The sequence below is a fragment of the Varanus komodoensis genome, unplaced genomic scaffold, assembly GCF_004798865.1.
Source record: "Varanus komodoensis strain SLA01 unplaced genomic scaffold, ASM479886v1 scaffold14_1, whole genome shotgun sequence".
Lineage (NCBI taxonomy): Eukaryota > Metazoa > Chordata > Lepidosauria > Squamata > Varanidae > Varanus > Varanus komodoensis.
The window spans coordinates 5094779-5122724 of NW_025335438.1; the positions used below are offsets into that span (position 1 = coordinate 5094779).

At 38.8% G+C, this 27946-nt stretch overlaps 1 protein-coding gene across 5 annotated transcripts; it reads right to left on the bottom strand.

Moving 5' to 3' along the window:
• Positions 1-144: 144 nt before the first annotated feature.
• On the bottom strand, positions 145-27886 carry CPNE3 (copine 3). Of its 5 annotated transcripts, XM_044423926.1 has the most exons (18): positions 27766-27885; positions 27369-27637; positions 22906-23099; positions 21610-21749; positions 19581-19760; positions 18970-19044; positions 18076-18147; positions 15768-15851; positions 15379-15468; positions 11932-12030; positions 10223-10309; positions 9148-9207; positions 8265-8398; positions 7660-7714; positions 7462-7513; positions 6614-6747; positions 4980-5216; positions 145-3196 (listed from the first exon to the last, which is right to left on the bottom strand). In XM_044423926.1, the coding sequence occupies exons 4-18, from the start codon at positions 21739-21741 to the stop codon at positions 3074-3076; spliced, it is 1614 nt and encodes a 537-aa protein (XP_044279861.1). In that variant the 5' UTR covers positions 21742-21749; positions 22906-23099; positions 27369-27637; positions 27766-27885; the 3' UTR covers positions 145-3073. The 5 variants fall into 5 exon arrangements, with proteins under 5 accessions (XP_044279861.1, XP_044279862.1, XP_044279859.1 ...); XM_044423927.1 differs by lacking the exon at positions 27369-27637 and having other exon boundaries at positions 27702-27886; XM_044423924.1 differs by lacking the exon at positions 22906-23099.
• Between the last annotated feature and the right edge of the window lie 60 nt (positions 27887-27946).

Here is a 27946-nt window from a genome sequence, read left to right on the forward strand (position 1 = left end):
TTGAGTCCATTCCGGATTTCTTGGACATCCATAATCCTGCTAGTTTTTCAAACAACATGTCAAAGGTATTTTCTCTATTTGGCTAGAAAGCCACAACAATCAAATAAATATTCACAGTGAAAAAAAGGGCAAAAGACAGAACTATTAGGAAGAATGAGGAGTTTAATAAATTGTTCTGTATGGCACTAAGATTCTATCACATTTATCATCATCAAATATAGGAAACAGTATTATACAAGTAACAGCATATTACAGGGTAGGCAAGTTTGCAGCCCCTAAATATGATAACTACATCCCATGACCATTGACTACAGTGGCTGAGGCAGACGAGAACTGCAATCAAACACATCTGAAGGAAGACAGGTTGCCTACCCTTTGTTCCAAAGCAGGTTCAGATGTTCTAGCTTTCTGAAATATGTATGGCAAATGTATGGCATGCTATTGATTTAACTGGTATCACCAAAGGCATTACCTTTGCACAAGAATACATTTTTGGTTAATGAAGCAGACTGAAAAGGTACCAGGAAAGTTGCTAATATTCTGGAACTGCCACAGAGAGATAGGAGTAACAGAACATACTTGCTTCCCCTCTTTGTTCCCTGTAACCATACATACATGCATACAATTCCTACTGGATTGCCATGGCACCACCCTGCCAACTAACTTACACGTGCACCTTTGAATTAGCCAGTTAAAAACCTGGCTGCAGTCATGGCCAAATCCTGAAGCATCCCAATCTTCCAGTCAGAAAGCATAAGCCCCATCCAAGCATCCTTAATGACACCTTTTATTTTGAATATTGCACTGCTGAGGTCCTGTACAGTCAGATGCAAAGAACTCAAGGGGCAAGGAACATCTTTGAGTTTCCTATTCATTCTGAAGAACGAAACTATTGTTCTGTTTGTTTTGGCTTATCATGATTCCAGCCAAAGCTTTTGGTATTTCCCTTTTGTAAGAATACAGTACATAAATTCATTATGTACACACCACACCTCAGCTTAAAGACTTCTATAGATTCCATTTGTTGTTTCACATGTACACATGCAGCTTACATGCCCATGTGAATGATGTGGTTTAAAAGTAGAAAAGCAGGAGGTAGCTAGAACTACCTGACTTCAGAGAAAAGGGAACTCAAAGGTCTGGTGCAGTTCACGCAAAGCCCATAATACAAAATGTTTTCCTCAGAGCTACAGTTCTGCTTTGAAAATAGGAAATAGTAACAAGTAGGTGTTCCTTCTGCTACAGAAACAGTAATTATATTCTACCACAAGGTGGTGCTAACGTGTTGTCAAGAAATTCATGCTGAAAAAGCACAGGGAGTGGCAAAGTAAAATAAACTTTGTTACTAAGTAAATCTTTTAGTAATATTTAAAAGGTTTTGCTCTAGAATTAAGTTACCAGGAGATGTTCAAAAGATCAAGACCACATAAATTTAGCAGTCAATTATAAACTTTGCAAGGTTGAGACCACACTACTGCTGTGAGATGGCCTGTCTTAAGAAAAGGTGCAGCAAAGTTTAGATACTGCAAGGAATGAAGTGCATGGGGGATAAGAACCTGTATAAAATACTGTTTTCTTTTGCTAGTGACAAGTCTGCAAACAAAGTAAAATCCCAGATGGAGAATATAAGACTTTACTGTAGGGTTTCCCTATAAAATACAGTGATATTGGCAGGACTGCTAAATTCAGAATGAAAATGAACCAGCACACATGTAAGGCAATCCACGGGTGAGGGAGAAGGAGAATGTGGGCACACTGTCATTTCTGTTTTTACTCAATATCTCACATTTGGCTCCTGTATAGGTGGCTGAGTGTGACAGGCCAAGGAAAACTGATAAACAAGGCAGTTAACCATACAACACAGCAAACAACACACCACAGGTTAACTGCGCAGTTGTTGAGCCCCTAAATAACCCAGAGGTCTGAGTTCAGGCATTCAGCAACCTACAGCAGCTGACTGTGCACTGCTGGACAAAAGCAGAAGCTCATATACTGCATGCAACATGCTCACTCCCTCCCACTCATGCATGGCTGTGTGTTGTTTGGTTCAGGCAAATCAGGTTAATGAATAATGGCATCATTCAACATATGGAGTCGATTTTGGAGTCAAAGCGCAGCTTATTCTGAAAGAAGGAAGTAATGATCCAGTAAATAATGATTATACAATAGCCGACTACAACGTATTTCTACATTTCAGGGACTTAGTTTTCCTTTCAATGACTAAGTCACTGGTGGCTTGGCTTTGCTACCACTGATCAAAATTTAAAATGTTATGCAAAAGCGTGCAAAGTTTACATAACAAAAACTGAAAGTAATCAATAGCCTGCTACAAGAGACCCACTGAACATACAGACTTTTAGCGATAACCTCTTCAATTAGAACAACTAATATTTCAAAATGAATTACTATCCACAAAAGTAGATATGGCATTTATTGGTCACAATAAAAAATCAACCTGACACCTCACTATAACACAATTGTAGTGCCAGGATAATGTCAACATGAAGTGAAACAAGGGCACCGAAGGTAGGCACTCTTGGTCTTGGAAGAAAGCACATGCATGCATGTTAGCATTGATTTTGTGTTTTCCTGTTTGGACCAAGTTTACATAATTCATCTATTACACAATGCACAATCATTTTAGACAAATCAGCCAAAACAATTTCACTGATGGCACACAAATAAAACCAGGAGAAATATGTATAATTGTGGCTTGCTCACAACAAAATACAAGGAAGCATTTTCAAAAACAGCTTCTGATTTGGGATGAGACAGTGCTGAAGGTATTTGCTAAAAATGCAAATAATATGGAAAGAAAGGACTCCAGTTTTCCTGAAGATGTATACTGTAACTTTTGTAGGCCTGAACTACTTTTTAATCTCATCTGCAATGGACTGTTAAACAAAATACACCTTTGGCAATTCAGAATGAAAGTAAGTGAGGCTAGCTTTACAGTTCATGTCTTATGCAATGCATTCAAAAGGCGTTTCTCTCCACCACACTGCACTGGCACCACAAAGGCAGGTGGTACAGGGATTCCCCCATCTCAGGAACTGACGCCTGCATTTCCTGCTCAGCTCTCCGCTTGCTTGGTTGTAGGCCTGTTTGGAGGCTGGAGCTTGAATGTGCTGAAGTAGTTCACTACTTGCTGTGGCACTTCTGCCAGGACACTTTGGGCAAGAGCCTCTTTGGGAGCCTTAAACAAAGGAGAGAGTCAGAAGACAAACAAACAAAACACATGGGGATAATCTTCCCAAGTTCCAAGTGACTTGGGAAGACAATTATTATTGATGATGATTATGACAACAATGATGATGATGATAATAACAATGCATTTTCTATACTGACCGTAGCCAAAGCTCTCTGGGTAGTTCGCAACATTAAGTCACTCATCCAGATTTCAACCAGTCCCAACCCTGTTTACCCTGATTCTACCTACTCTTGGAAGTTATACGGAAGCTTGCTCATTCTCTCTCCCATTCTCTCTCTCACACACTCACTCACTCACTCTTACTTGCCTATTTCCATTGGTTTAGGGTTATTCACTAAGTATTGACTAGCTCCTACCTGCTCAAAAGCTGGTGTGCTTTATGTGTTTAAAGGTAGTGTGCCAAGTGCTTGGCAGATCTCAGGGAATAAGAATACCCAGAAAGAATAATTTGTATGTAATGCCCATATAATTTGCCGTGGTGCAGTGCTGTAACTCAACATAAAAATTAAGCAACCGAGTTTGCTTAATTAGTGGATTTTCCCCTAGCATCTATAACCTGAACCTTAGCCTATAGGATCTACATACTAATTTGAACTACTTCTCCAAGGACAATCCTTATATATTACAGGAATCAAGTATATGATGCTATAAGCAGGATCCAACTTTCATAGAAAGTGAACCCAGTTAGAGAGTGAGAAAAGCAAACTATTAACTAGAAAGTTTAAAGTACACCACACAGTGGCAAGAAATCAGCATATAAAGACCAAACATTTTTCCCTTCCTTGCCCAGGCAGTTTCCCAGGCAAGTACTGGAAAATAAAGAATGGGGATGCATTAATTTCAGCTTTTCAGAAAGGAGAAGAAATGAAGCATAAAATGTGCAGAATCCTATTACAAGATTTGAAACACAAACAGGTATTGAAAAGTACTTTCTACAGCACAAAATAATGTTTATGTTTCACTTTCATCCAACAAATAAAATTGCCATAAATAAGATGGTATTTATGCAATAGACTTGTGATCCAGACTTGTGATCCCCAGCTATTTCACTCCGGGGTGACTGATCAGCTTTTTCGTATTAATTGGATGCAACTGGACACTATGGTAGTGCGCGCGCTCTCTCTCTCTCTCTCTCTCTCTCTCTCTCTCTCTCTCTCTCTCACACACACACACACACACACACACACACACACACACACACACACAGAGGACACAACAGTGATTTCTCTTCACACAATGCACTAGCCAAATGACTCAGTTCCTACATTATGGCTAATTCTCAACTACTTCTACATTTTGATCAAACAGTTCCTTAATGAAAACAAATCAATTATTCTCCTACCTTCTCCCAGCTGTCTGTCTTTTTTCTTAAACAGCAATTATAGGCACAGAACAGGTAACAGGTGCATTTACAAAAGGCGCATGCCTGATCCCTGAGCTGCTACCCTATCAAATAACCACTGCTGTGCTATTCTGCTAATGAATAACAGTGAGTCTTGCAATATTCTGGCTGCTGTATGGGCAAGAATGCTCAGGTTTCTCTTAAACTTTTGAATCAGATATTCAGTTGATGATCTTCAGGCATCCGATAGGGACCTTCTGGCTTATAGGAATGTTGTTCTATCTATTCCTTGTTTATCAACTAACTCAGAATAAAACACCCAAGTTTAGCATTCATTGTTCTTTTGATCAGCCCAGGTAGAAAGAAGCTGAAGGCTGAATACTATATTCTCTTACTAGCATAATGTCCATTAGAAACAATACTTACATGCTGAAACTGTCTAAATGGCACAAACTGGACAATATCCCTAATAGCTGCTTCTCCTGAACGAGATTTCAGAGCTCCACTGTCACTGTCTAGGAACTCCATGGCACTGAAATCAGCTCCTCCAACACCAACAATGATAATGGACATAGGTAGCTTGGCAGCATTAACAATGGCAGATCTGGTCTCATCCATGTCTGTTATCACTCCGTCAGTGATAATCAGGAGAACAAAATATTGCTGTTGAACAAATACATACTTTATCAAACAGGGAAGATGAGAAATATATTCCTGAAATAAAGTAGGAAATGGAAGTAATATTCCACCAAATCAATTGTAAAAAAGCTTCATTTGATTTACTTTGAGTCGCAAGCATTCACCAGAAAAATAATCCTTTTGCAAAACCAGAGCAACTCTCTGGGCCTATAAAACTTTCAAGACAATATTATTTGCCCCTTCACAATGCCCAATATTGATGCTTGCAATTAAGGCAGCTTAAGAAAATGAATTTATTTATTTGTAATCCTGACTTCCCTTCTTCCATGGAACTCAAGGTGGCTTTCATCTTTCTCCTCCTCCTGCTCTCAATCTTATCCCTGTGGGGGAAGTTGAGCTGAGAGTCTGCAACCAGCCCAAAATCACCCAATGAGTTCCATGGAAGAGTGGGGACTAGAACTCAGACTGCCTGAGTCCCAGTCTCACACTGTTAACCACTGCACCACAATAGCTCTTCATGGCAGTCAAAATATTCCAAATGTTCTTGCCACTTAGCTGTGGTTTTGTGCTTACCACTGCTCTGGCCTCCCACTCAGTTTAATGGAAGTTGTGTTGCATAAGCAGCACCATGTTTTAGAGGCTTCTGAATTATTAAACCAAGGCAAAAAGCAAGGATCCATAAATGCAGAGCTCTGGGCAGGAACGAAGGACTTCAGAGGCATTTCCAGCACAACTACAGGGACAGACCCTTGCCTTCCTCCTAGGTCTAAAATGGTTTAGGGGACAGCTTTTTGTCCATGTCACTCAGCTTCAGATAAGCTTAGAGTATTTCCAAAGCCCAGCACATCTATAAGCATAAAGCTTCTGCCTCCCTTTCCAGTTCTGAGCAGGAAATTTGTGGGCTCTTGGTTCTCCACTAGGAAAAAAGCCTTGCAAGTCAGTTTATACATGTGCATGTGTAGAGTTGGATGCACTCTTCCTTCATGGAAAGACATTAAACTCTAGCATGCTTACTCAAGCAAGATATTGTGATTTCATGGGCAATTAGTTATATATTCAAGTTGCTGGACATTTTTGAGTAAGTTAATTGAAACAAGGCTAATAAGTTCTAGGATATCCTTTTGAAAAATGTCTCTCCAATATGTAATCTAACAAAAAAGAAAGACAGTCTACACATTTTTGTACTGAATTGCTTAGCTTGGCAAATGGCTACAATGACATCACTTAATTTTACAGTGACATTTTTAAATATTATGTTTATCCAAACTTCTTTTCTCTTGTGAGGAACAAATTATTGTTAAATGAATCTCATGGTAGAAATCAGTTCTCCATTATTGGTAAGCTTGGCAATTCTGTCCCTTTCTATCCCCAGTATAAAGGAAAAGTGCACATAACCATACAGTTAACAATATAGTACTTACTGAAGCTGTTCTTTGCTGAGTAGCTGCAGCAGCAAATTTAGCCACATGATTTATGATTGGAGAAAAGTAGGTGGGTCCATACAATTTTACCTGAGGGAGGCACACCCGATATGCATCCACAACACCTTGAATTCCTAGAGGAAATAAATGAAAATTCCTCACTACATTTTAATTTGATGGTTCTTTGCACAGCTTTATGAAACTTCTAATGCACTGAAGATTCAGTAAGCATTTATATCTAAAACAGCTAGTACTTATGGAGGAAAAATTATCTGAGCCCCTCCCCCACCCTCAGCACCAAACAGGTAATTGAATAAATTAGTCAAATATCAGAGAAAGGCAGACTCCCAGGAAATCTGGGAAACTATCATCTTATCACTAAGATTTTGTGGGAATTCAAGAACCAAGAAGTTGGAAATAGTGCTCTGAAACACAGTACTAAAGAGAGAATTTCATTACTATATAAAGCATTTGCACTCAGTTCCATTAACTTTCCAGTTATGAAATGTGCACAAATGCAAACTTCATGGAATAACATGTATGAAGTTTTCATAATTTAACCAGCTGCCTTAAGAATTTCTTATTTGAGGTGCTACATTTGTGAACATTTCTAAAAATAATTTATTTCCCTATCTACAACCTTTTGCTGCAAACATTTTTGGGTTAAAAACACCAGAAACTTTTGATCAGTAAAATTTCACTCTCCAGCTGACATCTACCAGCATTTCTTCTAGTCATGTAATCTTAATGGAACTATTTTATAAATACAAAATCAACACACTATTAGCTATAAGCCTAGAAATGTCAGGCACCCTTTGAGATCCTTATTCTAAAATTTCATAACTTACCATTGCAGAATGGGTTTGATGGGTTAAAGTTTAATGGGAACTCATGTGACACCTGTGAACACATGAAAGAGGATTCTTTAATAAATCCATTTCTATTCAGGCAGCTTTCCACCAAATTATGTAATTACATTTTCTTTTTTAAATGGATTTTTAAACTGCCTTTTGGGATGAATTATCTTCTGAAGGCATATACTTTACCTGCCATGAGGGAGGGATTTGAGCACCAAAGCCAAAAGCTGGGAACAACTTATCTCTGTAAAAGCAATTTGGAGAAAGCAATTATGAAAAAAAAGTTCAATTATGCACTATTCAGAAACAGAAGATGCAAATGTATTGCTAGTACTATTATGAAACTCTGACTATTTTTCAAAACGGTACTTCATTTCTCTCTTAGTAAGGATGTCACTTGTTTACCTAATGGTTTGGATCATTAGTTAGTGAGCTGCACAACTCACTTACCTGGGAATAAATGCTATTAATCCAATGGGATTTCCCTCTGAACAGACCCATGCAGAATTGTACTGTACATGGATAAAGAAAGATTCTCTTTGCTGTCGTGCATTGGTCAGGGGGCCCTATGACAGGAGAAGCTTTTTGGCAGTTGCAACTGGCTACAGGGGATGGAAAACCATCCTTCAGCAAACTTCCTTACATCAACTTATTTTAGCATTCAACCCTATATTTAATTATTTTTTATGAGTTGCTTTTCAGCCCAAATAAGCTCCCCACCCCAAGTCAACTTGTGTTAATATGTGAAACAATTTAAAACGTAAACGTTTGACAAATATAGAAGGAAAACTTACGCATCATAGTCCTGGATGACCATCCCCACAGACCAAATAGCAGTCAGGTATTCATTTACCCCATTTGGGCTGATGTAATGTAGGGAGTGTGGAGAATGAGGATCTCCATTAGAGCCAGTAAAGTCAATGCCAACCTTTCAAAACAATACATCACTGGTGTTAAGATAGCTTTGCCTCTCATTAGCAGTGTGAATACAGGTCAATAGTAGGACTATGCAGAATAAAGGATAGGAGATGTATTAAGTGTTGGTTTTCCTGTGCAATTAGCCTAATTTTAGTATTACTGTTTAAAAACTAGATAAAACCAAACAGCATGTCTACTGAGTATGGCAGACTCTCAACTTAAAATCAAATGAAAAAAAAATTCCTCAGGTTAGTCTATTTGAGGGAACACCGTCATAAGTTGATCTTTCTGTGAAACCTACTTTATAGGGTGCTGTGAGGATAACATGGGGAAGGAGAAGAACCTAAAATGCTAACCTGAGCAACTTGGAAAACAGAATATAAACATTTAAGTTTGCAAACATTTACATCAGCAAGAGTTTTGATGGAGATTGACATTGACTATCCAAAGCTACCTTTGTGATACAAATAATGAGTGTCTGTACATATGTACTTTTACTTCTGAACTACAAGCTTCCCACCCACCAGTGCCAGGCAGAAATAAAGCCAGTGCACACAACATGCTTGCTCCATACTTTTCTGAACCTTGAGTGCATAGGTTCCCTGGCCAGCTGTCTGAATCACAGCTACTGTTGCTGAGGATCTTTACAACTGCTGCATCTCTGCCTATCTTATGTTATGATAAATCTCTTGCACTGGTTCTTCTCAAGTGGATATGGCCCTCTTTCTTCAATTAAAGTATGAGTTATAGTCTACTTACAGTAAAATTCAGCTGGCAACCTCCCATGATATAGTCAAGGAAAGTGCATTCCATGATAATCTGGAGAGAAAGCACAAAAGACTCAGTCATACACTTAGGATAACAGATTTTTTCCCAGAACTCAGTTTCACCCCTCTAATTATGCGGAGTCATTTATACTATCAGCAGGCTTTTCAACTAAAATTATCCAAATACATGTGCATTAGGGTCAAACAGGGCTATTCACAAGTGTGCCAGACATAGCCTTTGAAAATGTATCCAAGTAGAGACTTAAAATGCAAGTAAAATGAAAACAACGGAGCCCTAACATTGTGTACTACAGATACAGTAATCAGAACTGGCCACAAGATTCCTGATACTCTCTTTCTACAGTTAAATGTTGCCTTGACTGAACAGAAAAGGAAGAACTATATAAGCTTATAGAAGATATGCACAGGCCTCCTCCATGGTCGGTGCTGTATGTGCCAAGAAGAATGGTGTGAGGAAGGAGAGAAGGGAGAGAAGACGCTGGGCTCTGTTATGTCTCATGGGAAATTGAACAACCTTTTTGGCCCAAGTTAGTGCTGGGTGATGTCACAGTTAGTGCTGGGTGATGGGACAAGGTTCACACATATTGATACAGATACACACAGATATAATTACAAGCAGAGCTGCATATCAGCTTGTAATGATGGGGAAGTTTAAACCTCCTCTCTCAAGCTGCTGGGGTCAGCTGCTGGGGACTTGTCATTCACCTCTCTCAAGCTGCTGGAGTCTTGTCATTATTCCATTAATGCTAGTGCAACTGCTGATGTAACAAGTAACACATGCAACCCTCAGCCTCATTAAGTTGTAATGAGCTTTCAGAACAGTTTACAAAAAGAGAATCAAGGTATTGAGCTTGGCTCTAATGCAAGCATGAAAAAAGGGGTTCAGCAAGTGGTCATAGCTTTGTGCAAGCAGAATAACATAATTTAATACTTCCCCCAGGACTGAAGCTGTAACTTTCACATGAGGTTTCTGTCCAATGGTATAATGAACAGTTTACTGCTGTAAACTGAGTGCCTGAACATGAATGCAACATGAGGATGCTCACCTCACAGTGTTTAATGCTCACAATGCCTGAATTTTTGTAGCTTTTCTTCTTTTGCTTCTTCTTTTCATTAATGCATTCATATTCAACCTAGATAAACATAACAGAGCAGCAGGGCAACAATGGTTACATATCAGTTGTGACACGCATGCTTAGACATTTGTTGAACTTGAGGCAGCCTAGGGTCCTCTCACATATTACTACTTGGAACAGGGAATAAATGCAATTTAGCAAAATCCACTTCCATGGGCAAAGAGGCTCTGAAGTATCACACTGATCGCAGAAGGCTCTACTGTTGCTCACCACTAGTTGCCAAATCACAGTATACTGCCTGCACGGGAAAAGCTGGAGGAAAGTGACAAAATGCCCTGTGTTCAATTACAGTTATGCTATTATTTAGAATTAGCACTAATGATTTTATTACACTGGTATTCTGTCCACCCTCCCAGATAGAAGAATTGACAGACTTGTGATATTACTTGAAAGCAGTAGGCCAGAACTAAATGCCCTAACTGCTTCCAATCCTGAGAGAAGGAAATGTAAGTTAGGTATGATAGCAGTTATTTTACAGAAGAATGCCAAAACTAATTTCAAAGGAAAGAAACAAGCCAATTTTAAAGCAGGGTTTCCAATCCTGTGTTTCCCTAAGCCATAGGTAAGACTAAGCATGCTTTGTCTGGCTTCAAATAGAATGGCACACCACGCTTAACTGAAAACAGAAGTGAACATTTTTTCCTTGCACCCATGACCGAGAAGGGGTGTGTGGTAAGCACACTAGGCTAAGCTCATCATGCACATAATGCTGAGCACTTGGATTCAGCCACTGTGTCAGCTGACTTAGGAAAATCTTATAACCAGCGTGGTCACTGGAGTGTTTGATTAGGGACCTGGAAGATTTAGGTTCTAGTCCCACTAATGAAGATCACTGGCCAATTAGGCTAAGTAAACTGCCTTGGCTTCCTCATTAGAGGAAAAAGATGGGATGCAAATACAATGATGCAATAGTAATAAGCAGCAGCAGCAGTAACAGTAGTAATAGTCTCACTACTGAATTTGGAGGCCCAGAGCAAAAAGGGACTGCTTTAAAGAAGGAGCAGCAGGGACATGAGTGTGGCCTGAGCTGGATTCCTGGGGGAAGGGATTGGCCCCCTAAGCTCCTGGAAGCTTCCGCTTCTCTTTTAAAGTTAAAAAGCTGCATCTAATGGCTGCAAGCTGCTTCACATTCTTCTTCTCCACACTGCAGCCCCCCCCCCCACACACACACTTCTACCAGGTCTGTTCTTAAGGGTCCCATAATCCTCTGGACAAAAGCGCATGGGGGCTGGGGAAGAAGAGGGGAATGTGTGATATAAGAAGGTACACACTAACGTTCATTTGCTCTTTGTATATATTTATTTTAATTATTTTGTACAGTACAAAATGTATCTTCCCACCCTCCAGCAGTTCATGTTATCTCAGCAACTTCTAAAACAGTCCTGTAAAGTAGGATCAGTATTTTCCCTGAAACGCAGATGGAAATTGAAATAAAGCAGCTTGTTCAAGGCTACCAGTGAGTTCATGGCAAAGTAGAGTTTTCAACCACTTGTGTGTGGCTCTATTTTTACACCATTTCCTATAAATACTACTACATCCTTTCCTAGAAGTGCAGGCTCTATAAAACTCCAAACAGATGTGTTATTTCAATGAACATGAGAAAAGGTACACAGACTTACTGGTGAGTGCCGAGATGCTTCTTTCAGTTTTGACATGGTGGTTTGAAAGATCCCTATGAGATCATGTGACCCATCACTGTCATAATCATAGCACTCAACCTATACATGAAGTATCAAGAATATTATACATGTAACATTGGAATAATGAAATTTAGCTGAGTAAGGATAAAAAATCCTAAATCACAAGCCCTTGCCACTCCTAAATATCATCCCCAAAATGTTTATTAGAAGGGCAGAACTAAAATGCATCAACAAAGATCTACAGAAGTAACACTGTGCTTTCAGTAAGATTGTTCATTAAAATACAGATAATATATAATCTTCTGTTATGGCTCCATTTCCGTATGCCACTTAAAAGTATCCAATTTATCTCCACTTTTATTTTAAAATATTCTTTTTGAAGAAATTAAAGTAGCGTGTGTGCTAATGTTGCTTTGTTACTATCTGATCTCCTTTGGGTCCACTGCCAACCCTATTTGAGTACACGACAGCACAGTTCTACTCGGCAGTAAGTCTCATTTGTTTTAATTAGGCTTACACACAGGTAAATGGGTATAGGTTTACAGTCTAAGACTGGTTTCTTAAAATAGTTAACACACATGCACATGCACTCCTCACCAATGCAAACATGCAGGCACTACTATCTCCAGAGAGAATTATTGCAAACAGACTTTCATGTAATGAAAGCACACAGCATTAAAGTGAAGCTGCATTTGGAGAAAGAGAAGTGGAGATGACCTATACTTAGAATCATTTCTAAATTTTCTGTAATAGTTAATTTGGTGATCTATCAGAACTTTAACAACTATCTTCACCCAAAACAGTAGGCCATTTGACCTTGTGCTTTTTTTTCCTTCAGAATTAATCCTGTCTTTGTGACATGCATGTTATTCATGTCTCCCACCTACAACAGGATGAATGCATGCATGCTTTTGACAGAAGTCTTCAATGACTCACTTCAACACACACACACACCAGAAATAATGTAATGAGATATAAAAGCAAGTCGCTCATGTATAATGACTGAACACCTAGTCATTTTAACACGTGGAAAGGTAGTTGGGTCAGGTAGAGATAGAAAATAATTTTACTTACTAAAATGAAATAGCCAGCTACATAAGACACTGTACACATAAAGCATTAAAACATTGTTTAATAAGTCATAATAGCATAATGATGTTCCTCAGTAATCATTACAGCAACATAGTTTTAGTTCAAACTGCTTCCTAGAAAGTAGCAAGACCTTATTTCATCTTTTCCATTTTCAAAGACGGATACAATGTCACAGGCTAGATTTTTAACACCATGGCACAGATTTAGGAAAACAGGGTTTTAGTTCATGCAGCAGATGCAACCTTCTTGAATTCAAGGACATTAGGATATGTGAGTGAGTAGGTAGGGCGATAAGTTGTCTCTTGTCTAAAATGCTATGAAAATGTATCTTATGGACACATTATGCAATGTTTGCTATTTATTCTTTCACTTTAAAGATATGTTTACTGCTAACACAATGCAGCAGTTGGAAGCACTACAGAGTGAGTCAGGAGGGCAGGGGGAAATCTGGGAAGTGAATTCAAGTTAGTACAGGTTAAAGCAGCCCTGTAAATAAGCACACATAAATTAAATTGTAATAGCCTGCTGTGGGTTGGCAGAGGAGAGACAGAGAATTCCAAACTTCCTACTGCTGCCCCCTGCATTTCTGTGCTGAACATGAAGGGCCAGAGAGCTTTGCTCTGCTCCTCACCATAGCCTGCTCACTTGCCTCCATATAAAGTGGCTTAAATACATGTTGAGATACCTATTCTGGAGAGAATCCCTGCAGCTATCCCTGCTATTAGATTGGGAGCAAACAGCACAGATGCAAGAGGTATAAGACACTGCTGACGACAGAGTGAGCATTATTTCATTCTTAATAGTTTGAAAGAGTCCCTACCTCTGTACAGAGAAAAACTAAAATGGGCAGGTCAGATGATATCAATGGGTTTAGCTACACCTAGTGCTCACTGAGCCTGCAGAGAGGCTTATGGGGAACAATCTGAGCCCCCCACCAGGAAATGGTTGTGCACTCTGGCTTAAAGGAAGTTAGGCAACTGAACTATAGAGGCTACAATGAATTTCATAAGCTATGCATGCTAAGTAGTAAAAAAGCATTAGGAATGCTTTATTAAAACCCTTCCAGACACAACTGCATCACATCAACCTTGCAGACTTCTACCTCAAGCAGAATAGCTGTTCCTTATAAAGGATTGTTTTATTTCAGTCTATGCATATTCTCATGACATTAAGAGCAGAATCCTATGCATATTTCAACAGAAATAGGTCCTACAATTCCAAGCACTCTCCAGCCAACCCATGCTGAAAGGGAAATGTTTGGAGTTATAAGACTTTCCCTGTTTAAACATGCATAGGACTGTGCCTCAAGGCTTTTAGGAACCAGCACAGCTGCTGCTTCCATATTAACAAATTCTTACATTTTCAGACTAGGATCATAGACATTGCAAAGGCTATTCAACAGCAGGAGATAGTTTGCAATGTTTCATATTCTCAGAATAGAGATGTAATGAATAGCTACATCTAAGTACTCTATGTAATGAATAGTTCCTTGTTTTGGTAAGACAAATCCTATGGGTGAACAGTTCCCAGGTCTGGGAACTGGGATGTTCACCTGTTCTGGATAGATTTGCACTCCTTGGGAAGGAGCAGATATAGTTTTGGAGTGCTCTTGGATCCATCTTTGTCACTGAAGTCCCAACTGACCTGAGTAGCCCAGAGTCCCCATTTCTAGGAAGGTCTACCAACAGTGATCCATGCACTGGTAACCTCACAATTCAATTACTACTCTATGTGCATGGTTTGGAGCCGAAATTAGTGCAGAAAATAGCAACTTGGCTGGCTGCTGGGATACCCAGCTACACTTGCATCACACTTGTGATAACTATATTTGCTGCCTTTTTGCTATCAAGACATGTTTGAGTTAGTTTAAAATCTTAATAAAAAATCTTTATACAAAAAAGACATGTTTGAGGACAAGTTGTTGACCTGCAATGCCCTAAACAACTTGGGGCCAGGATAACTAGAAGACTGCCTTTCCCCTTACCCAGCCAGACTTTATCATCAGAGGAAGCCTTATTTCTATGGCCAGAAGATTATCATCACATAATATCTCAAAGTTGGTCCTTCTCCATGGCAGTGCCTACCCTCTGGAAAACCTTCAGCAGTGCAGTTCAGTGAACAGAAAATGTTTTTGTTCCAAATGTCTCCTGAAAATGCAATTATTCATCCAGGCTTTCTCTGACTTGTAAATGTGCACTATTAGTTTCTAGTACGGTTTTTAAATGTGATTTTTAATATTTATACATGATGCATTTATACTGTATGGCATGTAAGTATACCAATACATAAAAATGTAGTTTTAAGACAACCTCAATATCCTTCATACATTATTACCTTGATTGTTTTGTCCATATCACCATAACACAAAGAGTTGAGGGAGATCTTAAACGGCTTCCAGACAGGATTCAAGTTATTTTTAATAACCTATACAAGGATAAAATAATTTTTAGAAATATCATAGTTTCTTTCTTTACATTAACCAACTTTGTTAACTTCTTCTGTTCATTAATTCAAACAACTCTCACTAATCTTATCCAGGAGCATCATAAATCTCTTATTATAAGACAACTTGCTGCTCATTATCTTTATTTATAATATATATAAATAAGTTCATTCTTTCTTTCTTATTTTAGTAGGAAAATCTGAGCTAGAGATATTAAAATAGGTTGCCAGCCAAAGTAGCCCGACAAATAAAAGAAACCAAGCCAATCCAGTCCCCTTACTTCTGTTCTGTGCACCATCACCCAATTTCCTTCAGAGGTCTGCTTGTGAAATTCCAAATATGGATCAGATTTCCCAAAAAAATCCTGAAATTAAAAGCAGACTGTTATTACAAAATTATCTTATTTTATATTACTTCCTCTTCAAATCAGACACATCCCTTTACCCAGGTATAGCCTACTTGATTCTTCTTTCTGGTAGCACTGCACATAATCTGTGTGGCTGTACTCAGAAAAATAGAATTAGAATTAATTTTGAAGAGGTAGGTCTTTTAAAAAGTGGTGAAAAGAACAAAAGAGCTATCGGTACTTCAGGAAATATAAGCACGCTACAACAGAGAGAAAAAGGCAGATGTACTCTCTATACAGAGTTGCTCACAGCATTTATATATGAATTGCATTTGTAACACAAGTATTTCAGAATGCATCTCTTTCAGGCATGAGAAGAATTGTAAAGTATTCTTTGGATATAGAAATGATGGAATATACACGGTTTCACCGTGCTTCTTTAAAGAAATCAACAACTTAAACTGGACTTCAACCCTGCCAAGATATCCCACTCAAACATCAACAGGACAATGTTTCTTCCCCAAAACTACTGAGAGTAATGTTTCACCTTCTATAACTCTGCTGAAGGGAAACTCATTAGTTCCAGTCAGAGAACCACGGTAAAATATGATTTGCCATTATGGGAGTAAGCGTGATGCATGCATGCTACATCCTTGTCCTCTAATGTATTCTATTTTAATTCTGCTTACACAAAAGCAGCTTGTTCGCTGCATTAACAAAAAGACTAGCATTGATCATATTTGGGGTCATTTTTACCTCAGTAAAAAGTGCCTCATGCCAAATAAATAAATAAATAAATCCCTGAATATGGGAACAGGGAGAGGACCTTTGCGCTGGCTGAAATCTTCTCTCAGGAAGTTTCTATCAACATAAGAATGGTGTTCATCTCTCAGCAAGTACAGGTAATTCCAGATTTAAACCTTCCTGAGGTTATGCAAAATGAGAAAATGTGCATAACAGTGCTCATCCTATTGACCATTTCTCTGCATAATAATTTTTCCTATTAATATTAAAACATCATAGCAAAACTTTCTTTCAGCATCAATTCTGTTTGCTGGAGGTTTTAACTAAAAATCTTAGCTTGAAAAAGAGACTATGATGATCTCTATGGAACCTTCTTTTGTTCTCTTCTTTGGGGCCTATTTTTTGGGGAAAAATACTCTGTACAACTATTCCTATGCAATTTCCTCAGGCAAGTTTTCATTTTCCATAACCAAAACAAAGCAAAAACATAAAATGCATGTGGTCGAAGTCTGGGGAACTTTTTGGCCTAGGAACTTTATGACAATGTCCTAGAAGGTCTATCAGTAGATCTACCTATGTGCAAATTACATAAATAGATCTGTGGGGGGAGGGGGTGCCAGTTACCCAATATTGTGGGATGAGGGCTACTGACACAATCTTTTGAATGTTTAGAAGTATAAAGGGATGAGGAGGAGCATTGGACTAATGTACACAATATAAAAATCTACTCTTAATTCATTCAGATATTGGTGTAATACCACTGTGTTCTAAAGGCATGCATGCATTCCATGTATATCTCAGATGTTCCAGTGAAAAACTTGAAAGTTATTTCCTCAGCTGTTACATGTTTCCTGGACCTAGTGCTACAATCTGCACTAGTGGGCTTCTGCTTGGCCTACCATGACCATTTATCCGGCCTGCCTCAGAGGTTTTCAACGTGCTGTGTGCCTGCCTGCCTCACACCCTGCGCGGGGGGGAGGCGGCGGCTTGCTTGCGGGATCATTTTGGACTCGCTCGGAGAAAACAATCTTCAAGTGAGCAAGCCGCTGCATCGTGCGCCCACTGCTGCATCACGGTGTGTGCCCGCCCCGCCTTGCCTCTCCTCCCCTTGCCCGTCTCTCACTACACCCGCACCCGCCTCAGCACCCGTGCACCCTGCCCCCACGCCAGCCTGTGCCCCCCCCCATCGGCACCACCTTTCTGGCCTGTGCCCAGCACCAGCACCTTTCAACTGGCCCCCTAGTAAAAAAAGTTTGAGGAACCCTGCTCTAAACAGAACTAGGAGTGTGAAGGCAATTGCATGGGCAGACAGAATCCAATCTGCCAAGCAGTTTCTGTTCTAGTGACAGAGAGCACTGAAAAAAGCCTAATGAATTAAGGCGGCTTATATTTTTGTTACTCACCAAAACACACAGGACAATCTTACTGAGGTCAATTTTAATCAATTTTGATGGGATTTACACCAAGAAAGGTATGAACATGATTTGGCTTTAGATACCTTATTGTCCAGCTTCCTTGCTTCAACTTCAAATATGACCACTCGATTATCCTTAATTTCTTCAGCAGTAATCTGGTTAAGTACAGATAAATATTCACTAAGATAATGTATTGCCTTCCAATGAAATATAACTATGAGTTCTTTAATAAATAATATCAGACGTATGCCAATTGCACATTGTTTGTGGGAAGAAATTTGATATTTCTACTAGTTTCAATGTCAGTAAGAACATAATCATAAAAGGGCTTTTAGGTGCACAATCACACAGATGGAATGAAAATGTACATGTCAAACCAGCAATTTGTTTTGAAGAACATTAAGTTGTATACTAATATGGGGAGAACACTTCCCACCTGTTTTAGAACACTAAAGCTTTTAGGACCAACTGGAATTTTTTACCTGTTTTCTCTGAAGAGCAAAACTGCCATGCCTTATCAACATTCTTTTAAAAATTATACTTAATTTCAAAAAAATTGCCACAAGTAAATGGAATTGTTGTTTAGATACTTCTTGCTGTTGTTTAGAAGGCATAAACTAAAAAAGTAGACATGTAGCTCTTTGGATCCAGGCCAAATGTCTTATTTAAAGCTTACAGAAGCATAAAGTGAAAAATTGATTATTTTTTTAAAGTTAAGCAATGGATAGGACTTCAGCATCAGAGAAATCAATTTATGAAGTGATCCTATACAGGCTGACTTAAAGTTAAGTCACAAGGCTGAATGAATTCCTTCTAAGAAAGTATCCACAGGATAGCAGTCCATTTGTTTCCATAGAATTTCAGCACAGTTGAGAGTATCCATAATACACGAATTGCTATAGGAAGAAAAATAATCAAGAATCCAAATCTGTCCAGATTGACATATTAGGAGGAAGAAACAAGCAATGTTTTCATACCGTAATTATTCCTTTTCCTGCAGGTCTGCCATTCTTCAGCACTAATGGCCTTGTGAGTGTTTTGCTAGAAACAATCTATTAAAATAAAAAAGCTCAGATAAAATAACTATTAAAAGTAGCTCATGTTTATGTTTGGGGGTTTCATTTATTAATTTGATTTCTGTACTGCCCAAGAGATAAAGCCTTTGTGCAGTTCACTTGTGCAGTGCCTTTTCTCCATATGTTTTGCTTTGTTAAAAACTGTTTAAATTTTTTTCATTTTAACATCATATTTAAAGACCTGTCCACAGGCAGAAGGCAACAAGGGGTGCTAAACAACAGTTAACAGATAATGAAACAATGTTATGTCAAATGCTAGATAAACTGCTTATAAAAATAGATTAGTATTTTGATTCTTTCTGAAAAGCAGAAATTACAACATGAACTAGAATAAGCTGATATCCACTCTAGAGTTTTCTTATTTTCTGAATATAACTACAAAGAAAAATAAAGTAACATAAATTGAATTTTAAGGCAAGTGCCATTTCTGCGAGTTAAAACAAATTGTAAACAAAACAAACACCACAACTTCTGAAAGTGACAAAGAATATCCAAGAGGCATTTGTACCCACCTGACCCAGTGTGCATTCAAATTCACCTAAGAAGTCATCATCACTCAGCTCTACTGTTTTATTGTCAATGTCAAAAATCCCAAATTTGAGCTTCTGGACTAACTCAAAGTAGTAATCAATTTGAAATCTCTTGGAAAATTTGGGGTTCAAGCAGTTTTTTATTCTTTCTGTGCGATCAACCTGCAATAACAAAAATGGGTACATCACATATTTGACAGAAATACAAGGACCATTCTCATGCCTGGTTTTAAACTATATTTGAGCATTTTCAAAATATAGCCCCCACCCCTGTAACTAACAGAAAGGAAAATCGACCTTGAACACATTTATCTAGAATTAAGTCACATTAACTTCGGTGGAAATTATGAGTAAACTAGCAAAGGATGACTAAAATACATTGCTAGGCACTGAAGACAGGCTGAACCCCACTAAAATCATTGGATGCACTGATTGGTTTATTTCTTCCTTGGTTAGATTAAATCATATACTATCAAAGACCACCTACTGATAGATTTAAGATACTTAGAATAAAGAATTTTACATTTCAACAGTTGTACGCTCACTTTGGGAGTGATTCAATGGCCCCTAGGTATTCTCTAGCAGGTGACAGACTTAAAAGTCAAGATTTGAAATACAGCTCTGACATCAGAACTGTGAACCAGCATGAGAAAAACCATGCCAGCTGCATCTCGAAGGTTAGGACATCAACCTTGGTTAAGAGGATGAGAGAGGAATCCTGGTGGATGGAGAGGAGACTGCAGAAGCAAGGACATGGTATATCCTCTGCAGACTCTGTCTGCCTCTGAAACACTAACTTAAATGGGTAAATACAATGGCCTTGCAAAAATGCAGAAAGGTGAACTGCACCACTATTCTTCCTGCTCTGCAATGCATTAGCCTCCGAGTTCATTTCAACTGGATCATCCAATTACAAGTAAATTCTGCTTATTACAGTGGAACTTTCTTCCAAGTAAACATGATTTGGATAGAGGTAGTATTCACATTTAGATGTTAAAAATAGTCCTCAGATGCGCACTTCTTGCAGTACAGTCTTACTGATAGGTAAATCCCACTGAGATCAATGGATCTTACTCACAAGTAATAGTACAAGATTGCAGCCTAAATGTCTTACCTGCAACACAAGTTGCATTCTGTGGAAACACCAAAAGGGGAACGTATTTACTGTTAAATAGATATTTGTATTATAAATTGTTATGAAATGTGCAATAAAAGTGCCAATGCTGAACTGGGATGACTTCAAGCTTAGATTTTGTGAAGTCCCACTGAAATTCACAAGGCGTAAGTACTATGGATTTTAATGGGTTATTCTATTTGATTTATTTATGTTGATTTCTGGAGTAAACCTTCCCATGGTACCATGCAAGAAAATACTGGGTTGAACCTAGGCCATCATTTTATAATAATTTTTTATTCTCCATTTAAAGTGTAATCATTGTTTTACCATAAATAATTTCCTTTACAATTTGAAAAATATAGATGCCATATTCATTTGCAGAACAAAACTTCTCCTTCCTCTCCTCCACCCCTAAACACAATCTGCTCAAGGATTCTCCATCTCTTTGAAGCAGATCTGTGGGGAGAAAAAATGGCAGATGGAGGAGGAAACTGCTCCACCAGCAAAGTCTGTTCTGCTGGTAAGTGGACACCCTTGGGTATCACCTTATTTGTATAAAGACAAACACAAAAACAAAATATGCAGTGAAGCAAAATAGTTGTTCTTAATGCCTAATTGAATACATGGAAATTCCATTTAAGGCATGCATACACAAACATCTGTTTAGAGCTCCCAAAGAGCAAACATTAATGGCAAATCCTTTGAACTGAAAGATAGCATCCAGTGTAAATCCTACTTAGAGCTGACCTGTTGACAAGAATGGGACTCAAAAATAGATAGTTAAAGCCCTATTCATTTCAACTGCTACCATCTTTAAATAGGACTAACACTAGATCGTACAGCTGAATTAAAATTAGAACCATTAGTAGCAAACAGAGTGTTGGTATACAGTACCTCGTACCACTGCTGTCCACTTGTGTACTGAAGCAGTACACACAGTGGGTCTGACTTCGACCCAATATCTTTATCCAGAAGATTGCTACAAGAAATGGTCAGCTCCACTTTCGTTACACACTGTGCCGCCATTTGCTATGCTAGATGAGAAAAAACCAATTCAAAGACGTTAATGTTTATGGGCACAGATCAGAGATTCTAATTGCAACACCATAAGAGCACAACCCAAAACAGATATTAATATATTGACATGCACTACAGTATGACAGATTGTGGCCCAAGTATCATCTTCTTAACCATCTATGTAGAATCACAGAACAGTAGATTTGGAAGGGGCCTGTAAGGGTATAGAGTGCAACCCCTGCTCACTGCAGGATTCCAAGTTAAGGCATCCCTAACAGATGGCTGTCCAACTGCCTCTTGAACGCCTCCACTGTGGAATCGCCTATAACAGTGACAGCAAACCTTTTAGAGACCAAGTGCCCAAACTGCAACCCAAAACCCACTTATTTATCACAAAGTGCCAACATTACAATAAAACCTGAAAACTGAGGTTTTAGTTTAGAAAAAACAACTCACAGAAATTCCAAGCATATAATCTCCTTGGCAATGCCCTGACCAGCCATGTGAAAGCTCGGACGAGTTGCAGCTAATGAGCCACGGCTTGTGACATCATCACCTGACACTACTACTCCTTTCCGAGCATGCGTATGGCCCCTCTGTGCGCTGTTGTCCGAGCTCGGCTGCTGGGGTGTTTTGACTCATGTGTTGACTGAGAAGGTTCTGCGTGCCCGCTGTGGCACGTGTGCCATAGGTTCGCCACCACTGGCCTATAACCTCCCTAGGTAATTGGTTCCATTCCCATACAGCTTCAATAGTCAGGAAGTTCCAGCTGGAATCGGGCTTCCTGTAACTGGAGCCAATTTTTCCATGTTGTGCACTCTGGGGTGATCCTGGCACTTGTCTTTGAAATAGCCTTTTAGGCCTTTGAAATAGTCAGTCTTGTCAAGGATAAACATACCCAGGTCTTTCAATCTGTCCTCACAGGGCTTTCTTTCTAGTCTCCTGATAATCTTTGTTGCCCTCCTCTGAAGTTTTTCCAGTTTGTCTACATCCTTCTTGAAGTGTGGTACCTTGAATTGAACACAATACTCAAGATGAAGCCTAACTAGTTCTGAATAGAGGGAACCAGTACCTCATGAGATTTGGAAACTATTTTTTTTAAGTAGCTCAATATAGCATTTCCTTTTTGCAGCAGAATCACACTGCTGACTCAATATTCAAGTTGTGACTTACAATTCCAAAATCCTTCACACTTGTAGTATTGTTGAGCTAAGAATCTCCTATCTTGGAACTATGCATTTAGCTCCCTTTTCCAAGGTGTAGAACTTGAGTGGGTTCTAGTAATTACTCCATTGTCTCCAAGGTGCTTTATTATCTGTTCCAGGAACTGATGTCAGACCAACTGATTAAGGATCCTCCTTAATGCCCTTTTGGAAAAGAGTGACAACATTAGCCCTTCTCTAGTCATCTGGCACTTTCCCCATCCTCCATGATTCCTCAAAGAAAATAGATAATAGTTCCAAGGGTTCTTCAGCCACCTCCTTTATTACTCTAGGAAGTATTTCATCAGGCCCTGGAGATTTTAGCTCATTCAAAGAAACTGTCTCTATTACACAGTACAGTATGAATATGACATAGTATATTAAAAAATCCAAAAGCTATCTACAGTCTATGGAGTTTACTAACTTCATTTTGTAGTTACTGAAATAGTTCTCTTCCACCAAGATACCCACTACAAAGTTCTTTTCCACAAAACATAAGCCTTCTCAAAAAAGTGAAAATATGCAACAACACAGAACACAGAAAAATGTGCCCTTTTACACATATGGTTGCACCTACCAACCATTCTTAAGACACTATGTACATAAAATTTATATGCACAATTCCAGAGAACTGCCACCACTCTAAAGGTTTCTACAGTCCAGAAAGGCAACAGACCTTTCTCCTTTGGGAAATTGGGAACTACAATATTAGGAACAGGTGAAGTTCCTCATTCCTATCTAAGACCAGGATAAGAAAATAACAAACTATGATTTTGACAGAGGTTAACTGGACAGTTTATATAACCTAGATGAAAACCAAACCATGATGGTTCTTTACCAGCAGCTAGTATACCACCCATGGTTGTAAACATGTGTTATATGACTGAAGTGACAAATTAAGTCAGGAATAAGTCCCCTTGACTTCAATGGGAGTCAGGTAACTGTGTATAAAATAGTACCACTTACAGTCTGCAAAACATTCCAAATGTTCATCAAAGGCAACACTAATACTGCTTATATTTTCTTTTCTCAATGATGTGAAGGAGAGAAATACCATAGAAAATGACATTTTATAGCAAAGATGACCTTTCACAATTAGTTTGTTTTTGTTAAGTTCTATTTTTAAGAGGTTCAGTTAAGATTTAGGTACTTGTAATTTCTTTTCCTATATACTGAAATAGAATTTGTAAGCTGTCCAGAGATGCGCAACGTAATTGGAGAGGATAAAAATACCCAAATAAATAAAATAAAGATAAAATTTAAATCACTTGCACAGCTTCCACTAATAGCCCTAGATTGTTGATTTTAAGAAAGTTGGTGATGAAGCAGATCAGGTTTTCCCATCATTTTAATGTTTAATTGATTTTAACTGGGGTTTTATTACTTCAAATTGTTGGATGCTGTAGTATTTTGTTTTATTCTTCTCATTTTTTATTGTAAGCTGTCCCAAGATGCTAGTGGTAGATGGGTTAGAAAAGCTTTTACTAAATCAGGTTTGCAAGTCAAATATGAACCTGACCGCAGAAGAATTACAAAACTTTACTGCCAACTCAAAGGGAGACTTTCAGCCAAGAAATCTGAAGATGACTTAGACTTGGAAGGGGCTCTATGAAGGAACCAGGAAAAATCAAGTATAAGGACATCCCACCCAAAGGCCAAGGTCAAGATCATCCAAACTACATCCAATCACAACGTATCGTTGTGAAAGCTGGACAGTGAGGAAGGATGGCAGGAAGAAAATTGATACATTCAAAACATGGGACTGGAGGAGAGCTCTACAATAAACAAATGGGCTTTTCCTAAAAGCAAACATGACAAAACTGAGGCTGTCATACTTTGGACACATCATGAGAAGACAAGACACATTGGAAAAAACAGTCATGCAAGTTGAAGACAGAAGGAGAAAAGGAGATGGATTGAATCTCTAAGGAAGTCACAGCCTTGAACTTAGAATTGCCGATCAGGGGTGTCATGGACAGGACAATCTGGAGGACTTTCATTCATGGGGTCACAATTAAGTCAAAGATGGCTTGATAGCACATAACAGCAAAACATAATGTATCATGTTCATGAAGAAAAGGAGTCCCAATAGATAATTGTGAATACAACTGAATTCAGATATACTGTGAAACCATGACTTGTTTTAATACCTGAATCTGAGCCTGCTCATGAACTCCACATTTTATTAGGAACTAAATATCCAGCATCTAAAAACATTGTTTGAAACTAGTTTGTGATTACTATGGCTTGCTATTAAGTCTGAATATGCCAACAAACCATAGTGCTCTGTGTCAAAAAAATGCCTTACAGTGGAAATAGATATTACTACATCTCTAAAGGTTGAGATATCACTGGGAAAGGCAAGAAGGTATAAAGTTAAGGAAACAAAAACAGATAATAGCTCAAAATTGTAGTTTCTACATTTTCATACTAATATTTTTACCATTTTCATATTTAATAAAGGCAAATAATAGTCACGAAGGTTACCATTTTTTAAAAGTCTAAACCAACAGCCAACTAAAATTTAAAACGTTAAGGTAACAGAACAATACTGCAGGACAGAAAAGTAACTAAACTAGCAGGCTAAACTCCACAAGAAAGTCCTTGGCAGAAGGCCAGTTAAGGAAATTAGATCAGCCTCCCTGGCAAGGAAGTTCAGACCCTGGGTGTAGCTGCTGAAGCAAAAACTTTCTGAAAAGCCTGCAACCTCCAACGATAGTGTGGCTTTTAAACTATGGTTAGTACAAGCTATGGTATTGCATTATGTCTTCTTGTTCTAATTACCCTAAGTAATTTCATGTCATCAGCAACCTGTACATTTCACTGCTTACTCCTAATTCTAGATCATTTATGAAGAAGTTAAAGAGCATTGGTCCCAATAAAAATCCCTGTGGGATCCTGCTATTTACTATGTATGCTCTACATCCATAGGAAGAATCTACCAACTTCCACTTACACTTTCTGTTCTTTAACCTTCTGCTGAACTATAAAAGGCCCTCTCCTCTTATTCCACAACTGCTAAACTTGCTCATGGGCTTTTTGCAGGGAACTTTGTCAAAAGCCTTTGGAAGTCCAATTAAATATTTATTAATTATGGTGGCACTGTGGTCACTGCTTCCAATTGGTTTAACAAGATTTGCATCTAATAGTAGGTTTCTGGCAATGTAGTTGTGGATTAATTTCATAGTCTCCTCCCCTCAGTGGGTCCCATGAACAACCATTCTAGAGCATTGTTGTTAGGGCATTGGTAAATGTAAACTTTGAGATTACTGGAACATCCATTTATTTAATCAATGTGAGGTTATCTGAAGTTATCCATTGCTACAACAGTTGCTTGTTTGGAGGCCTCTCTGATTTCATTTTCCATCTCAAGATCACCCTGAGCTTTTTGGTTTCAGGAGACAATAACATATTTCTAGTACTAAATTAGCTCTGGAACCTAGTACTGTAACCCACAACACTCCTGTGGAAGAGTTGGCTTCTTTTAAACATTTCATCTGCCTGGCGCAGAAAGAATAAAGGAACTCATCCAATTTGCCATACCCTGTCCTTCCCACAGAGTTCATATCCAGATATGACAATATCCCATGGGCTCCCTCCATTCCATATGTGTGGTTTTTACACCTGAAATGTTTATTGTTAAGGAAATGTAATACTGACACAGCAGTGGCAAACCTGATGGCCATCTCTGGACTCTCCATGATAACCTAATGATACCTTCCTCACATAAAAAGCATGATATACATAAATACATGAAATTGACATAACATACTAGTTTCTCACACTCATTCATGTACAAGAGCCACACCCTCTGCACAACCAGCTTATAGTCTCAACCAAAATTTAGACCCTAATATGCACTATAATTTCCCACAAAATTGTTGTGGCTTAGATTTCAGTTTCTTTCAAGAAATAAGGAACACAAAGCAAACCAGGCTTTCCAAACACTCCCCATATTATCTAGCCAATGCCCTATTGACCCATATATTAAAGGAAATCAAATAGCTTGACCAAAACAAAACAAAAATAGAGAGGAGGACTTGTATGTTTAGAAAGCATGCTTTTAAAAAGCTAACTTTAACTGTGTATTCAACTTGGACATGCAATAGAATAGACATACTTTTAAAAAGACAAAACCGCCCACATTTAGGTCAGATAAGATAATTGTTGGTTAAATATCTTGGAAGCTTTCTAACTTTTAGAATAGGGTGAATTGCTTAAAATAAATGTGCATTATCAGCATATCAATTCATGGCATGCTTTTTCCTACCCCACCCCCCACCAAATAAAAATCTTTCTAGATTTCTATTGCCACCTATCCCCTTCATCCATCCAGTCCAATCCGTACAAACAACCGTGCACAAGCTACCTGTATTACTGCCACATCCCCACCCTTGTTACATGATCCCCAGTTCCAACTGCTGTACAACTTACGGCGTGTATCTGGAGCTGTACAAGACGGCAGAGAGTGCGATTCCAGCCTAAGCAACGGTCCCAGTTTCCAGGCAGAGCCTCACCCAGTTCCCGCTCCACGAAGCAATACAAGCAGACAGTGACGACGAAACCAGAGCGTTCAGGTACTTAACGGGGCGGTGCCTCCAACGTACATCCCACCCCCATTTCCTCTCCGCCGCCCATTCTCAGTGATTGTGTAACCAAAGCAACGATTTCTTCACGTGAAGCAAGCAGTCGACAGAAGCGCGCTGTAAAAAAAAGTTTTTTTAAGTCACCCCACAAAGCTAAGCCTTGTTGACGTACTTTACATACCGTTAGTGCAATCAGAGTCACGTGATAAGGGTTTGCCACCTCAGCACAGGTGAAGAAGCGTTACCGTTCTCCCCGTGACGCCATCACGGAAGATCTCGCGCGCGGGAGATCCAAGAGGGTTGTTTGGGAAATCGTGTAGGCTGGAGCGGGAGCCACGAGGTTGGGAACCAGTTAGGCGGGTTGTGCACTAGACGGACATTTTGGATGTGACACCAGACCCTTCTGGTTTGGGAACCATAGAGATG